This window comes from Nyctibius grandis, chromosome 23 (genome assembly GCF_013368605.1).
Source record: "Nyctibius grandis isolate bNycGra1 chromosome 23, bNycGra1.pri, whole genome shotgun sequence".
Lineage (NCBI taxonomy): Eukaryota > Metazoa > Chordata > Aves > Nyctibiiformes > Nyctibiidae > Nyctibius > Nyctibius grandis.
The window spans coordinates 8,219,848-8,237,875 of record NC_090680.1 but is presented as its reverse complement, the minus strand read 5'-3'; the positions used below and the strand labels follow the sequence as shown (position 1 = coordinate 8,237,875).

The following is an 18,028-nucleotide window of genomic DNA, read 5'->3' as shown; positions in this document are numbered from 1 at the left end:
AAGAACTATCTTAAATTGTGTGTTACTAGACCGGGATTAAAAGAGCTAGTCTAGCAAACATTAAACCTTTAATATGGAGTGCATGTGGTATCTGGCACAGTGACTATTCTGCAGTGCTGTGTAGCCTTCTTTTTCCTTCGCATTGTGTCGTCCATACCTGCAAGTGCACATAGTACATGCACCACAGAAATCCGCAAGAGACTCATCCTCAACAGATGAAGTAGCCTAATGCATAAAAGTGATGCGGAAATGAGGACAGCAAAGAACCTCTTGCCAAGTAACAGCAACAAGTGCTTTCTGGTCATTACCCTTCTTCCCTGTGAGCATCTGCCATACACAGAATCACACAGAATGGTTAAGGGTTGGAAGGGACCTCTGGAGATCATCTAGTCCAACCCCCTGCTAAAGCAGGGTCACCTAGAGCAGGTTGCACGGAGTCGCGTCCAGGCAGGTTTTGAATATCTCCAGAGAAGGAGACTCCACAACCTCCCTGGGCAGCCTGTTCCAGTGCTCTGTCACCTGCAAAGTAAAGAAGTTCTTCCTCATATTCAGATGGAACTTCCCATGTTTCAGCTTGTGCCCATTGCCCCTTGTCCTGTCACTGGGCAGGAGTTATTCACAGTCATGGGGCTCCACAGATGACAGAAAAAGAACCCCAGTGAGATGTGGTACCCAACTTGAAAGCCAAACCAAAAACTAAAAAACCTCTCTAGCTTTAAAGTGATAGGACAGGTGTCTGCAGGCTTGAAATCTCTACGTTATTTCCACAGATAATGGTTCCAGAGATCTTCTTCTCCGTTAGTTCTTCCAGTTGTCATTCTGGAGAAACAGCTGGTGAAAAGAAGGCCTTAATTTACTCCAGCTTCTCCACATGAAAACAAGGTTTGGTTTGATTTGACCAAGGTCAAAACTGATCCTCTACGCTGCAGCTCAACAAACTTTACCTGTGAAGGAGAAGCAACTAATAATCTAGGTAGAGCATACCCTGCCACTTCAAGCCTGTGGTTTTCATTGTCAAGGCAATGGAGCACATGTGCAGTCTGGAGAAACCCAGTGCCTTACTAATTTTCTTTGTTTTCAACTGGATTGCAGAATTGTTACACAATATATACTAAAACCCTATTAGATGTCTGGACTGTGTACTTAGACCCCATTATTTCCAAAACAGGGACTTTTCTTTTATAAGCTGAGGTATTACCTGAAGTGTAGAGAAAGGCAACACTTGACTGGACATCTTGCATGTTCCTCTTCATTCTGCTACGACCTGCTGCCTTCTACAGTCCTTCAGAAGTGCCATTTTACAAGACTTTGAAACGCCTCTTCCCTGCTCTCTAACCGCTACCACCCCCTCTGACTTTTCCTTGCCAACTGCCTGTTTTGTTTATTCAAAGGAGAATTACAAGTTCACATTGGTCAGTAACACAGTAAGGAAGTTGCTTTAGGACTTAGGCCAGCTGGAAGTAATTATTTACACAAATTCTCTACTTAAAAGTCTACCAATATTCAAATGATACATTTTAAATGTAAAAATCAGCATCTTACAACTGCAGAGAAGCTACTGCATTTTGTGCAAGGCAGTCTGCCAGCATTAGCTGTTTGGTGCTGACTCTACAAAAATGAAAAACATTTGAGTATACTAAAAACTGTATTGTGTACTTATTGCACATTTCAGGGGGCACAGAGAGTCACTCTAATCAACCACTCTAACTTCTGTTAAAGTTCTGAAAAGCCCATTTCACTGTAACTTTTTGTGGTTACCACTTTCCTGTTGTCAACACAATCCTGACATTCAGCATTCTGTCAGAAAGAAAGAAATCTCAGGTAAATCTGAAGATAAGTAAAAATTACACAATGTACTCAGACCTTCTTGCTGCAAATCAGCTTTGAAGAAACCATCTCAACAACTAAGTAGCAATGTCTCTGTAATTTTGTAAACTGTCTCTGATTTTGCTTTTCCCTCCCTGAGTTAGACTTCGTACAGCAATAGATGCTTTTTAATAACTTACAGTGAACATCGAAGACAACTGCTTCAGACTGTATTGTTTGCTGGCCAGATGGTCCATAGTATGTCACAATGCAAGAAAACTTGGCATTTGCATCTTCCTTTGTTGGCATGTACTGAAGAGATGATGTCATGGTGAAGAGTCCCGTTGATTTGTCCACAATCTTTTGAAAATTTATGACCACAACTGAAAAGGAAACACTGTTTTTCAGTGTCACACAGACAGAATTTGCAACCTTTTTCCTACATTTTCTTGCCTGGTCTGTATTTGTTATCAGGCTGCAAACATGCAAGCAACATGACAAATTACCCAAGAGACTGTACAAACAATTTTCCTCTAGTATTGCCACTGACGTATACCAGAAGCGTTTTATCAACAACATACTTCTAACATACTGTACATTTTAAATCAAATCAAAACTAAAATTTATTGCAAACTGGTGGGTTTTTTAATACAAATCTCAGTTTAATTTGTAAGACAGAAAGAAGGCCTCAAAAGTGCCGGTAAAAACAATTTTTAGGATCACATGTGTAACTTAATTTTGTAAGCATTCTCTATTCTATGGAAGGAAAAATACTGTGGCCTGATGAGCCTGTCAAAATCAAAGTTGAAAGGGAAGTGAAAAAAAATGTTCTTCCTAAATACCCTGGAAAATAAGTACCTGTATAAGAAGACAATGACCTACATGGTCAAAACCACAATATTGGACAGGTGTGAAACCGAGACAGTTAATACCTTATAAGAAGCTGGAAATTACATACAGGTTTGTACTGGCTACATAGGCTCAAGAGTAGCTTTGCAATAGCATTAACAAAGGCAACCCTCCTCCCCTTGATGTGGTTTCAAAGCTGAAACCCAAAGAAAGAGATTATATGGCGTGGCTTGGGTGCTCTAGAAGGCCTAGAGGTTTCCTTCCAGTTTCATCTTTCCATATGAGTAGTTCTCCTCAAAGCAACAATACATTAGACTAAAGTAGAGCAACTCTTCTAAAACCACAGTTCTTCATGCATGCATGTGGATTCAGGGACATTGGCCATTACTGAATCGTACCTTCTTCCACGGGCTGCAAAACTCTCCCGTTTTTGTACCACGTAACATTGCCTTCGGGATAACTATTTCTTGCAACACACTCCCCGAGCTGCAAAACAGATAGGAATTAGTCGCTGGTTTTCTCCACTATGTTTTAATATAATTCTGGTTTTGCTTATGCTGCCTTGGGTAAAAATTTATAGAAAGTTCAAATGCTTGGCCTGAACCATTTTTTTTTAAATAGGACAAATCCCATCAATGAGGCTTAGGTACAATTTGGAAGAGGGTTTGATGGTGGGTGTAAGATCAGGATGGCCCCTGTTTGTAGAATCAGGCAGGGCTAATATAGTAGTGGTGAGGGAACTGCTCTGCGCTCAGCCTGGCTATAGACCACAATCTCCCCCAGGCAGGTGTGCACGCACGCATACGCAACCTCTCTGAGCCTCAGTGCATCAGCGCTCTCCATCTTGACTGTAAAGGGACTTCAGGCAGCTGTCAGGCACATAACTTTGAGGGAGAATGCTGCTCTTACCATTTGTAGCTTCTCTGTTTCTAAGAAGTCTGCTTGATGTAAGATTTCTGGTTGAGAGGGTTGTTCTAAAACATAAATAGGACAAAAGTGCTAGTGAAGGGATCACAAACAGCTGTTTGAAAAACAAAAAGTTACTTAAAGATACATAGACTTTAACAGTAAATAGAACAATCTGGCCTGGTATTGTCTTACCTATGGTTTCCCATTAAAAGAAGAAAAAGTGAGATGCTTCTACCTCAATATTAGCAAATGGATTGAAAAGGAAAAACCATCACCTTAACATCTGTCATACCTTCCATAGTGAATTCCGTGCATTCTGACAATATATATTTTAGCCAGGCAGACTACTTCAGCACCTGGGAGGAGAGAATCTGATCTGATTTGTCCGATTTATATTATTCACATGCTGAGAAGGAACCAGTGGTACAGAAACTATAGCTTACTGTGGGTATTACTGTAACAGAGCTGTCACGTTATGGAGGAGCAAATTTAACCTAATCATTCTTCTAATGCTTATTTTTCCTAACTGGGATTGTTACATTTAAGAAATTCAGATGACAGAGATAAGTGTAATTACATTAACTGATTCTGAGTTAGTAATGACACTCTTAAAAAAAATAAACTTTTTCTTCGGTGCCAGTCTTCTTATTTACTTTTATTATGGTAGATGGACCTCTTCGCTTGCCAAAGTGGAGGATCTATCAGCATTTCCATCATAAATAACTACTTTCTAGAGACTATATAACTTGTCTGTTAAAATAGTTTGGCCTGAAGCCCAGAATGCAAATTTTTATCTCCAAAAGAGACAGTTTTCCCCATGATTTTAAAAGAAGAGAGGAAGAGCGAAGGGAAAAAAAATAAATCAATGTTTATACAGTCGAAGAAAGCCTTAGTATACCTTAGCTATACTCTTAAATAAGCAGACATATTTTATACTTTTACAGACTGAAACATCCTTAACCATGCCAGCTTACAGAACGTTTTTCCCAAAGCAACCTCCCTATGAAGTCATGTATGTGTGTCAGTAATCCCAGCCCAAAGTGACCTTCACACCATCGTGCCAAAATCCCTGCGCACGGATGAAGTTACTCACGCGCAGGTGTACTGCTCCTGCTGTCGCACAGACAGCGAGCCCACACGGTTCCACAATAACCCATTTGCTCCGTGTGCACGTGTTTGTGTGCACACAAACGCACAGATACTCTTCACTTGGAAGATGACGCCAGGATGGAACAAGAACAGTTCAAAAGGGAAATGAAAGGCATTAAAAGAAGCTATTCATTTGACATTTTCAAACAACTCTGCTTGTGGCAAAAACCAAAAACAAACAAGAAAAACACTCAAAGCTATACACCAAAACCATTACAGTTTCTTCAAAGGGGTAATAAAGATTTTTTTTAAAAGATATGTGCATGTTTATTTCTCTTTGGTTAGTTTTAAAGGCAAAAGGTTAACTTATTTTCTGTAAGAACCTGTCAAGAACAAAACATTTTCATGTCAGTTCAAGCAAATGAGGTTTTACAAGACTATTAACAGGCCTTCTGGTTCAGATTTTCAGGTTCCATAAACAGGCACAGCTGGCTGCGTGTCACAGTCACCAGCTGACCAAACCACACTACCTTCCCCCACCTCAGCTTTGCTTCCTTTCATCTCTCATCTCCCCCAGGACCGGTTTGAGAAGACCTACTCTGTGCTTTAGACCCGCCCCGCACCCCGGCCAATGCTCATACCGAGGGAAGGGGAGGACCTCCTGCTCCTGCATGGCTCTCCCTATTTTGAACGCTCTGGTGACCGAGCAGATGCTCCAGCTGAGAGGCCACCACCTGCTCGCTCAGAGCAGGCTCCGAAAGGACACAGCTGCTGCCAGATTCCCACAGCCGCAGCAGGTAATTCACTATAAAAGACTTATTTGGCATTTACTAACTCAGCATCTGAAGCAAGAAGAGATTTTTAAACTTGGCAGCAGCAGAGCCCACTTTGGTAGGTTTGCAACTTCAGCACACTGCTTATCTCTCAGCTTAAGAGCTTGCCAGAGTACTTTGCAACTCTATATAGGCCCTATAAGAGGGGGAAAAGAGCTCACTGCCTGCAAAAGCCAAGCATCGGTGTAGCAGGATAGCAGCTCATGTCCGCTGGGCTGCTCCGCTTTGGAAACTGGCCATTTAATTCCAGAAAAAAAGATGCTGACAGGATCCGTCTGGAAAGCTCGTAGAGCTTGTTTGAGTAGTCCAGCAAGTGAGCCTAGCAGGTGGTACCTTTGCAATGGCCATTTCAGCTCTTCTGTTCAGAGTTAATCTGGTAGCACAGCTGAGGACATGACAAGCTCCAGCAAAACCCAGCTTCAGTCATGACTTCTGGAATACAGCTGAGTTTCAAGTACACAAGACTTTTGGTTTATGAGGGTTCGCACTGATGCAGCTTAGCTCTGTATCTGTGATTCAACAAGTTAGAAACTCCAGTGGTTAAATAAATGAAGCTTGCAGGCCACTCTTCACTCTTCCTTAATTAGAACAAGCAAGAAAGCAAACACGAAAAAATGAAACCCCAAAAAACAGACTTAAGGAAGTTAAACACAAAGAAACGTTAAGAGAGCCCTAAATAAAGCTGTGAACTCAAAATGAAAAACTGCAAAGGTAATTTTATCGTGCAGTGCTATATCAGTCGTATTACATGTTTGGCATCCTCTGTTCTTGTCTTCCTTAGTAAAGAGAAGCTTTCTCTATTAGTATTAATGCATACAATAAAACACACAAACTGTGCTCCATGGCTGAGTTAGCATTGTGTTAATATTTAGTACAGTACACCGTAATTCAAGCAGTTAGCATTTCGTTTCACCATATACCACTATCTTGTCTACATATTTACTGCTGTGTGACAAGTAAACATGAGAATTCTTTATCATCTCCTTTAAAGCGCTGTGTTTACTATCCATACTCTGAGCACACGCTTCCCTGTTGTCGTTAATTTGATTGTTCTTGCAGTCAAATTGAAAGTGAAACGAGGGAAAGGAATTACTGGTGACTCCTAATCTAGCTTCAAACTCATTTATGCCACTGACAAACTTCTGCCTTCTCCCTGAGAGAAGCGTAAGGGTGCCCTTACAAAACATGAATTCATGTTTTTCAAGCAGTGTGATCTGTTTGAAACTGCCCATCCCTGCAAGCAACGCGTTCCCACAACAGAGACTTACTTTGACTATGCAAATCTGCATCTGAAGAGCAACAAAGGCCAAAAAAAGCCATATAAATCCGCAAAGCTGAGAAAGATATCCAGTGCCATCACAGACCAGCGTTTGCAAACACTAACCTTGGCCTCAGCAGACCTGTGCCCTTAAAAAGGAGTAATCACAGAATCACAGAATCAACCAGGTTGGAAGAGACCTCTGGGATCATCGAGTCCAACCGTTGCCCTGACACCACCATGTCAACTAGACCAAGGCACTAAGTGCCATGTCCAGTCTTTTCTTAAACACCTCCAGAGATGGTGACTCCACCACCTCCCTGGGCAGCCCAGGGACACCCTAATGGACGCCTCCACAAGCTGAGTCAGTGTTTGAGGGATTACATGTCTGCTCTGAATCAGCACCAGGAAGAGGCCAGGTTTGGCCATGCTCTTGTGCAAGCTCAGAGCAGGACCGTGCCTCAGAGCACTGGGGTTCGCACTGCAGATCAGCCTAGCGATATCAAACGCTAATAACCTTTGCTGTGCTCTAACACAGAGCTGCAGACTGGCTTCCTCCTGATAGTTCAGCAAGGACAAATTAAGCATTTGGGGATAGCAACTCGTTTTCCAGCCTCTTGCTCACTCACTCACAGTTCATGCTGTTGCATATTAGCTGCCTGGAGCTGGTTTAAACATCTCCATTGATCTAATCCTGCAGACTGCACACAGTTAATGCTTCCCTCCTGCAGAAAAATTTGCTCAGATAACAAATAGAAAATAATCAGTGCTAATTTTACATTTTTCATTTCCAAGGCCAAATGACATCACATAAGTGAGTCATTATCAAAGCCTAAAATTCTCTTTGAGCCAGCACTTAACATGAATAAACTGCGAGTGCAGGCAGTCCTGATACGTAAATGCCACTAACAGATTGCATTTTTGAAAGCTGCAGAAATTTGCTAGTCTTAGTAATTCACTCAGCCAAACTTACTTTCTTGGCTTTAGTCTTTTTTTGCACAAAAGTTTCCATAATTTATGCTTCAGATGCTGATGAATGTTAATAGTAGTAACATCTAGATTTACTTACTGAAGACTTTGACTATCGTTGGCTCTTCGGAAACATCATCTTCTGTAACTAGCATACATACAAATCTCTTTTCATCACTGATTCTTGCATTCTTGATGGATAACGTATAGTTTTCTGAGAGACTCAACCTGTCTTTGTAGTCTGGTACGTCATCATACTGTACATTCTTTTTTGTTGATGATCTGAAGGCAATAAATACTGGAGATCCATTTGGCATTTCCTATAATAAAAGGATAAACACCTCTATTTTGGATAAACACTCATTGAGAAGTTCCTGAAGATCTGCAATTGGTACAAACCCATAATTTAAAAAAATCTGAAAACTACATCAGATGGTTTTTTTCCTGATTAATTTCTGCTGTACAAACAAGAAATTCAGTGTAATACAACAGCTTGTTTAAGACTGCTGTGGTTCACATCGAGAATATAGTCAGTAGAAATAATTTCAATCCTTTGGCTCAATCTCAGCATAGCATACGGCTTTCTCTGATGAAGGCTGGTGGTTCTGGCACCACCTGCCTCTCTCTGTATGAAAAAGTATTTGAAATAGAAGCATTTGTGAGTGAGGCTAAAAAGCCTCCGTTTCCTTTTTTTTCATGATTGTTTTACATATTCATATTGTTTGTCTGGAATATTCAGACTTCATTCCAAATGCAGGATTTAATCAGGCATAACTGCCTATTTTATTCCAAATTAGTTTTTTTAGCTTTTTTTAAAGGACCCAAGAGCTTGTGGCATGGGAATATACATACAATCAAATATTGTTATTTATGCATCTCAGGATAATCTGCAAAATACCATTTTCTAGACATCTTCCTTATATTAATCAGTATGCAGTTGCCATCCTAAGAAGGAATACAAAGTTGACAGCCTTGCACAAACCTACCGCATCAAAACTTTTTTTTAATGAGAGACAAAGTTACAGGCCAAGTTCTGTGGGATTGCATTCCATCCCCCCTCTACACACACACACACAGAGTGGGGACAGACACTGCCTGCCTTTAAATAAAGTGAGGTGAAAGGCTGACTCCATCTTTCCTTTCAGTATCGTGCTGGCGGCTAGAAAAGATTTTCGTTCCCTTTTATCCCTTGCACCTTGTGGCACTGATGTGAGTAGCGTTCCCAGCACCATACCTCAGCTCGACTGCAGAGCCCACAGAAGCATGAGGATGCTGTGACAAGAGATGAGTGGTGTCAGAGCCAGGCAGGGAGCAGGAGGCAACAGTTAATGTGAAGTTTAAATTCCCCTATAGTCTTTCTCCCTCTCCCACTTTCAACTCTCGAATTACACTACGTCTGTCACACAGGAAAGAAAGCGTTGCCTTGACTCAGTACATGTAAAGTCGGCTGTCAAGTGCAAAAGAGCTCTTAACTCCGTAAGCCTACTCAGGGCATGAGCACGCACACGTAGAAACTGAAGGGAGCAACACCTGCTCCTCCCATGGTGCAAGTCTCCCAGTGTCCCTGGGCTCCCACCAGCAACCCGAACTGCTACTGCCAAGGCATCAGAGCAGAAAAGGACTTCCTCCTTCTTCTAGTGGAATAATTACCTGATCAAAAAACCCTAAACCAACCCTCTCCCTGATATAAACAAGTGTTGCCATGCTGGGAGCTGCCCTGGGAGAATGGGTATCGCTTTCACTTGGTTGTGTGGGCCGTGTCAACAATTTCATACAATAGCAATTGGACAAGCTTTCCTGCACGTTACGTTTCGTGTCCCTTTCCATTTCGAAGAAGCTATAACATCTCCATTTGCTGCTTGGTACTTGTCCGAGATGAGCAATCCAAATGCACCGGAAAGAGATAATGCATTTCTTTTTCTCAAAATAGCCTTGCATCTTCATACAGATGGACTTCTTCCCAAGAAAAGTCAGCAGATGAAAAGGCACATTGTAAAATGTAGGCCCTGCATCTTCTGAATGCTTATATGAAACAGTCTCACTGTCCCTTTTAGGGAAACGTCCTCCACAGACTTCTGATTTCATTTCCCAAAACATGTTTGTGGAGCAGGAACTCTTGAGCGGATGAGGGCTGCAAAAGCTGCAACCTTCCAGGTACAAGGGAAGGAGTCGGGAGGATTATCAAACACCCCCAGTGGCAGAGCAGTCTGCTGCAAAATAGGCAGGTGGATGTCATTTAAAAAGAGAGAGAGAACTGTATAATTTTAAATCCACTGTCAGAGTACACAGCACCTGTTATTGCCGGTAACATCTTGGTTTGAGCACGAGGAGATTTATATGAACTTTACAGAGGCAGGAAAACCAGTTGTCCTGAGGTCAGTCTGAGAAGCAAGAGGGTTTTGGTATCCTGGCAGTTTCTTCCACGTATGTTTCCAGGTTTTATTTGACTTTGATATGCTTATTCTTCTTTTGGCCCTGGATACTGATCGTATATAGGAGAGAGCATTGCCGGTTTTGTTTCTATTCTCCATGCACCAGAAATGGCAGAGTGAAACCACCAGCAACTCTACTAAGGTGAGGTCTGCCCTCTGCTTTGCTCTGCATTAAACACACTGAAGCATGAAACAGTATTGAGTGCCTGTCAGATCAACCAGACCCAGGGACAGCGCTTTCCCAGGGATGGAGCACGCCCTGCTTCAGGCAACCCGCTTCAAAAGTATTCAAATGTACAACGATGGCTCTGTCAGGCGAGTGAGACACCACTGGGTAACATACCAGATCTCTAATACAGCTTGGCAGAGAACTCCTGAATAATTATTTCTCTTGAACAATGAAATTAATTCCTCAAACCTCTAATCTATGTTTGGCAGAAATTATGCAATTGGAATCTTGCAGTCTTCAAACACAGGACTGAATGTCTTCGTAGCCGAGCTAGAAATCCTATCGATTGGAGCCTTGTATCTCACACACAAAAAACACACATCATCTTATATCAGCTCTAATGAATGTAAAGGCTATACTTACATATTTCCATTTTCCAAACATAAGACCATCTGGTACTTCTAGACGACAAGGCATAGTAATAGTATCTCCATATACTGCATTTACTGTGTACAATCCCAGAGCTAGAGGAGAAACAGAAAGAGAAGAAACAATTTTAAGCGTTTTCTTGAATTCCCATATGCTAACTAATGTTTGGTTCACAGCTACTACAAAAACAGAGCCATGTCCTTTCTAAATGGGTATTTTCCAGCACTCAGGATTTATCCCCAAACCTCTAACAAAACAGGATTCCTGACACTAAATTCACTTAAACATCATGAGCTTTTTGGACCCATGTGTCCTGCTGCAGTTAGTGGGAACCAAGTAGACTTTCAAACAGGATTGCACCCGCTCAAATGGACGAACACATACACTGCAATGGGTATTCACAGCTATTGTCCCAAACTTAAAACTTGAAAAGGAAAATCCCTAAACCTTTATTTTCTTCATCTGAAAAAATGGCCACTTCTGCCTGGAGAGGTTATGTTGCAATGCAATACCGTGAAGAGGCCAGCACACAAGCGATATTCTGACTGCTGCACTACATTAAAAACTCAGAAAGAAAAGAGAGAGGGTGTTATTTAAGTGCTGGGTTCCCTTAAAGCTGGGAAACAAGCTAATCTGCACATTTAGATTTTGGAAAAATGAAGCGAAATGCTTCTATGAATTATTTAAGAATAGCTTTTTTGGAAACTTCAGCACAATGTTATTGTGCTAATGCATACAAATTTACAGAACAAAACTGACCCACTTACTTTCATTGTCCAAAACATGTGAATTGAACAAAACCAACAGACCCTGAAGTGATGAAATGTTAAAACGTGAGGAAGTTTAAAGGGAAAGATGTTACAACTCGGTGCATTTGCTGTAATGCAACTTTGCTCTGCTCCTGTTTTCCGTGGTCATCCCTGCTCTCAGTGATGCTTGCTGTTCCTTACGCTGGAGGGAGGTTTTGCCTCTGGTGCTCACCTGGCATCACTGAGTGAGTGCACTGGCTACCTGCTCTCACCCTCACGTCTGCAGCTTTTGTCAGGGTCTTCTGCCCAGAGACTCAAGACCTCCCCTTTTGCTCTGCCTTCATTTGCAACTGGAACTGCAAAATCAAGGGCTTGCTGCCAAAGAAACCTTATTTAAGAGAGCAGTAGGATGCTGGTGATACAGCCAGGGCTGTAGAAACACCCAGTCTTTCTAGAGACATTCATTTTTCTGGAGATTCAGCTCTTCTTGCTAGATCTGGAAAAAAGCAAACCTGGTCCCATGGGCCCCCAAAGACCTGAGCCGCAGACCCCTTATCTCTTTCCAAGTCCCAAGGCAGTCGCTGGGATGACCCGACAATTCTATTGAGTGCCTACGTGCACTCTATAGAGAGGTTTCTCCAAGGGATTTTTTTTTTCTTTAAACAAAATCATGTCTTTTCAAAGAGCCAAACACAGAATTCCCTGCCTACAATTTAAATCTGAGAGATTCCAGAGCATTTCCCTCAATTGAGGACTTCATAGCTCACTGTTAGCACCAGCTCGTGTTTATCATTTGTATCACAGTGACAACTAGGCTGTGATTTGTGCTGTGTGGTACTGCACAAAGAAACAGCATCCCAAAATCCTTCCTTAGAGAAGCTTACAACTTGGATGACATCACACGGTAAGGCAGAGAAGCAGGCAAGCAGGCTGGAGCTCGATGGACTAAAGGAACACAGGAGGTAACAGGCATCACTACCCGCACGTATCTTAAACTTTCTTTCCTTCACAGCGCTCCTCTTCAACTAAACAGCTGCTAATCTTCTGATTCTGTTACCAAATTAGTCACAAACATACTAATTAGATTAGTAGATTATTCACACTATAAGGACTGTATGCTCTAATTCGCTATATGTTTTCTAAATGACAATAGTGGTCGGTCCACTAGATGGTGCTGAAGAAGTGCAAGCTCTAAAAATGAAACAAAAATTTTTTTGAAGAAAACAGCTAACTTCAATTTTATGGAAACGGGACCAGTGTTTTACGAAATCAAACTATAAATGGAAGTAAAATTCAAAGCTGGAACAAATTTTTCCCTTGGCCTTTTCTTGCACTGATCCTCATTCTGATCTCCCGGGGCGGGGACAACATAACTTCAGCTTTGCGAGCTGAATCCCAATTTTCATTTCTGCTAAAGCTAGAAAAAAGAGTCTTTTTTGATTCGTCTCTCCCATGGGTGTAAAATTACAAGAGGCTTGCAAATATATATTCAGTTCGTAAGCTGGTTATTACCCGTTCAAATTCCAGTCAAGTGTCAGTAATTTGAAATTCTGTAATGGTATTTTACATCACATAACAAACCAGAAACTGCTCCTCCTGCTCGGAGATATTCCTCGTTGTTAGGGGAAAACAAAATGACCCTGTGGGATCTGTAATGTTCTCTCCTAGGCACCCGTTTAACCCCTGCAAGTTGCTAAGGTAACAAGCATACCCTACCACACTACCAAAGGCCTGACAAACAGCCTCACGAGTGGGAATGAACCTGTTTCTGGAAAGGATTATATTTTTAGCATTCGGAGCAGGTAATTGATGAATGGCTTGATAAAGGGAGAGACTGGCCTCTGATTTTAGAAGAATTCTTTCATCTGAAAGGCATTCCTTAAGACAGACACCCCCCTCAATCATGTCTTGCCATAAATTCTGCCTAAACCAAAATCATACTGTTTTCTAGGAATTTGTTAACACAGAACCAGAAAGACACAGGTTTTACTTCAAATACACATAAATGATCTTTACAAGAATACAAGAGGTCCTACTGTAAAATATTCTTCTCCCAGTTCTGTAGCAACAAATCTAGGACGTTTAAGGAGCGCAAACTAGTTGAGTAACTACAAACTTTCACCGCAGGAATTGCAGTAATCTCCACACAACAACTTTGCAAACCCATACATTTAAGAAACAAACAAACAAACAAGGACATCAACAAATTTGGAAATTCCTCTCTCTGTTGCTATTAGATATATTTGTAAAATGGTGGGATGAAGAAGAAAACAGAACAAAATGATCGCTTAATGATATGACAGCGCTTACCATCAACCATCATTTTCTGAGAGCCCTTTACTTAGTTTCCAGCTCATTCTAAGGAAAAGAAAATGAAAGCGGGATCTACAAATACACAACAAATTGCTCCATGCCCTAACACAACACAGGGTCAATGTCAAGGCCCTCATTCCTCATTAACTGCAGGAGGGCGCGAAGGCAACTGTAGGGAATAACGCTACAAGAAGCCATCGGACACCATGCCCTGCCTTGCTGTATTTCTGATGCACCTTTCTGCAGCTAATTAAGAGTTCAGCCAGCTCCCCTGCATGATTTTCAGATGTTGCCTTATAAAATTAGCCAGTGCTGTTAATAACTAATTCAGAGGCAGGACCTCATCCCACATACACCGGGAGAAGCTCTACTTGAACTAGCTACGAATTACACCCATATACCAGGTTAATCCAGCTCACTTTCCTTCCATGTCTTTACATACAGGTTTGAGCAGGCTGAGGTTTAACTCATTTCCCCCTCTTTGATCCAGCGCTGAAGAAACTCTGAGCCAGATTAAACCTTTCCACGTAGGTTCGGACACAGGAGGAAAGCAGCAGCATCAGCAGTATGACGACTCAGAGAAAGATCCCAGCAGAACACTGCTAAATTGAGATGGCATTTGCTGTTGATGCTTTTCATTACAGTAGTATCCACGTCCCCATGGCAGAGCTAACTGGCATCCTCCTCTGTCCCACTCTCTGCCTGTGTTTCACAAGGGAAGGACCAAACAGTACCCACATATTTGGGTGACAAAACAAAACATCTGACTCCTTGATCAGAGGCTTAAAGGCAGAGAAGATGCTGTCATTATTTTAGATCCTCACCAAGAGTACCTGACGCAGGTGATAATTTAGACTAATTACTATTTTTAAATCAATGGGATCATATAAGAGGAATGGATAGAAAGTGAATATCTAAAAATCAGGAAGCTGATATTTCTCCAAGGAAATAACAAAAGCTGTAGGAAGCATGTGGAAAGTCACCATGTTTTCCACCTCTCCCTTCCATTTGAAATAGTATTTTTCTTGCTGCAAACACCTTTTTTAAGGGCTTAAGAGTAACATATTCATGACAAATGTAAAACAGAACAAGGGCTGCTCAAACACCCTTTAGATTCAATATCCATGAGAAACTGTGAACCTGTATCTGAAAACTATGACTAGCAGAGGTACTGCCCAAAACTCACCTTCACCAGCCTGTTCGGCTGCCCCAGAGCACAGCTTACTTCCAGTTACTAAAGCAATGGAAAACCGGGCAACTGCCCCTCCCTCAATACCCTGGAATTCGCCGATTTAAATGATGTTTTACATCTACAAAGATGTCCTGTGTTTTCCTACTGCACCTCATTGTTTACTGCTGATGCTTCTGCCCTGGCAGGTTCAGCAATGACGCTTTCTATCACATTTTCTGGACCCAAGGAGCCAGGTCTCATCACCAGAAAACAGCAGGACATGTTGGCTGCTTCAGTTCTTTGCAGCAATCAGCAGCAGCAAGTACAGGAGGTCAATTAGCAGCTTCTGGAATGGAAATGTCCAAAACCAAGAGCTATTATGTCTATTTAACACCTTCCTCGGCAACAGTAGTGAACTACTTTGGAAACTCTTAAGTTAGGATTAGCACTCCAAATCTTTACTTGAGGTTTTGGCCCTTGCCTCCAGATAGCCTATATTAGCTGCACTTAATACGTTGTGGGAGGTTAAAAAGCTTTGCCTCATGAATTAAGTATTTTATTAAGTTGCTTGCTATCAGCTGTGAAGTAGCAATAGGTGGATTTTTCTTATAATACAATAATTACATGTTCTTAAGATCAGGAAGTCACCTTTCATAACATAGACTCATTGAGGTTGGAAAAGACCATTAAGATCATCGAGTCCAACCATTAACCCAGCACTGCCAAGTCCACCACAAAACCATGTCCCTAAGCACCACATCTACACATCTTTTAAATACCTCCAGGGATGGTGACTCAACCACTTCCCTGGGCAGCCTGTTCCAACGCTTGACAATCATTTCGGGGAAGAAATTTTTTCTAATATCCAATCTAAACATCCTCTGGTGCAACTTGAGGTAATTTCCCAACACCCATCTCGCTACAATCTTTCAGGTTGTTCTAGAGAGTGATAAAGTCTGTCCTCAGCCTCCTTTACTCCAGACTAAACAACCCCAGTTCCCTCAGCCGCTCCTCATAGGACTTGTTCTCTAGACCCTTCACCAGCTTCCTTGCTCTTTTTTGGACATGCTTTTATTAACTCCTTTTTTTTTTTTTTTGTGAAGTCAAAGCAGTATATAGATGACAGCTGGGTGTTGGTACAATGCAAGATGGGTCACAAAAAAACCCTCCAGCTTTGAAAAAGACAAGACTTGCCAGCAGGTACTTACTGTCCCAACTGTTGACACTGATAATGCCTTAAAGTGGATTTTACCACTGAAAAGTATTTTCCATTTAATTAAAAGCACTATTCAGATAAAAAATTAACAGAGTTCACAGAATCAGATTGGTTGAGGTTGAAGGGCATCTCTGGAGGTCATCTGGTCCAACCTCCCTGCTCAAGTAGGGCAACCTACAGCCATCTTCATGGCCCTTCATCGGACTCTCTCTCTTGTATGAGTATGTCCATGTCTCTCTTGTACTGAGCAGGTCAGAAATGGACACACCGCTCCAGATGAAGCCTCACCAGCACTGAGTAGAAGGGAAAGATCACCTTCCCTGACCTGCTGGCAATGCAGCTCAGAATACCATTAGCTTTCTTTGATGCAAGGGCACATCGCTGGCTCATGCTCAACTTGGTGTCCACCAGGACCCTTGGGACCTTTTCTGCAAAGCTGCTTTCCAGCTGGTTGGCCACCTTCCATGCTGCATGGAAGTTGGATTTTTCAGACAGGACTCAACTTTTAACTATTTTTTCTCCCTCTCTTTTCCTTGCCTGACAAAAAGTAACTTTTCCAGTAAGACATTTAGTAAACTTTAAAGACATTCACAACACTGATCATGGGAGCAGAGAAGAGAAAATAGAGCAAACATGTCATGGGCCTCATGTTTCCCCACCTGGGCCTCACAAAGTCAGCTGAAAAAGGGTGAGTCCTGTATGGATATAATGGGACTTTAATCATTCTTTTTCCAAGCCACAACAGCCTAGGAGCCAAACACCACTCAGTCTTGACTCTGCAGACCTCTGCAACAGAGGCCCAGTGTGACGGACAGAGTTTGTATGCCTTAAACAACTTGTTTGACAACTCTGGCTGGAGGAAGAGATAAGTCCTGCGGAGGCCGGATGGTATCTTTTCCTTGGGGCCAGCCTACATGTGCAACAACTTTGCAAGGCATCAACCACGCTTGTGCAGAGTGGGGTCATACAGCGGACACCACAGCTAGGGGGGATCACAACCACCAGACACCCCTTGGGGGACCACCGACTCATTTCGAGAACAATCTATGACTACAAAGCGCAGGTGTCCCAATTAGCACGAGAAGTGAGCGAAGGGGGGGAGACAAGAGGGATGTTACCACCCTCTCCTATCTCGCATGCAAATGACCTAAAGTGTTGAGACCTTCTCCCTTGGGATGCTGGTGCGCTCCTGCCCGCCACCTGAGGACCGATCCTGCAAGCGATTTACTGAAGGAGCAACTCTGCAAGTGATTTACCAACACTACAGACAACTTACATCGCTGGATCCAAGGGTGGTGATCTCTCTTTTCCTCTTTCATAGTCTCTATCCTCTTTCTCTTTTCCTTTTCCCTTTTCTCTCTTTTCTCAATGCCTTTAGAAACCCAAGACACTTACAACCATGCAACTTTCCCTGTATTAATAAATTGTTCTTAATTTCATACCAGTTATTTGGTGTCGTTTCACCTTAATTTACTCCAAGGGATTTATGAACTAGTTGCGACCAGGTCGTAACATCCAGGTGCCATTTTTCCAACAAGCTCACCCTTGTGATCCAGCTCACTTTACTGAAAACAAGCCTCTTCACATAAGCTACAACAGGCACTCTTACGCACAGCTCACACAGATGCGCCCTTGGTCATTAATCTTCTGACACAGCACAGAAAACACAAGATGTCAAAAGACTGGTTAAAGCAAGCAAAAAAACCCCACGCTTGTGTTATCAAAATTCACGCCTATGATAGCCCCCATTTCAGTTTGGCGGTTATGATCATTCCTTGTTTCATACGCTGGGCATCAAATAGGGAAGCAGGGCAAACACTTCCAAGAAAATTCAAA

At 42.1% G+C, this 18,028-nt stretch overlaps 1 protein-coding gene across 1 annotated transcript in view; it reads right to left on the bottom strand.

Annotated features, from left to right (window-relative positions):
- The window catches only part of ALCAM (activated leukocyte cell adhesion molecule), a 128,272-nt gene that overhangs the window by 25,880 nt on the left and 84,364 nt on the right, over positions 1-18,028 (bottom strand). Inside the window, exons 2-6 of the mRNA XM_068417320.1 lie at positions 10,738-10,838; positions 7,814-8,033; positions 3,565-3,629; positions 3,054-3,141; positions 2,007-2,189 (exon numbers count right to left, since the gene is read on the bottom strand). Of these exons, the coding sequence (XP_068273421.1) occupies positions 2,007-2,189; positions 3,054-3,141; positions 3,565-3,629; positions 7,814-8,033; positions 10,738-10,838 (657 nt within the window). The remainder of the gene's footprint in view (positions 1-2,006; positions 2,190-3,053; positions 3,142-3,564; positions 3,630-7,813; positions 8,034-10,737; positions 10,839-18,028) is intronic.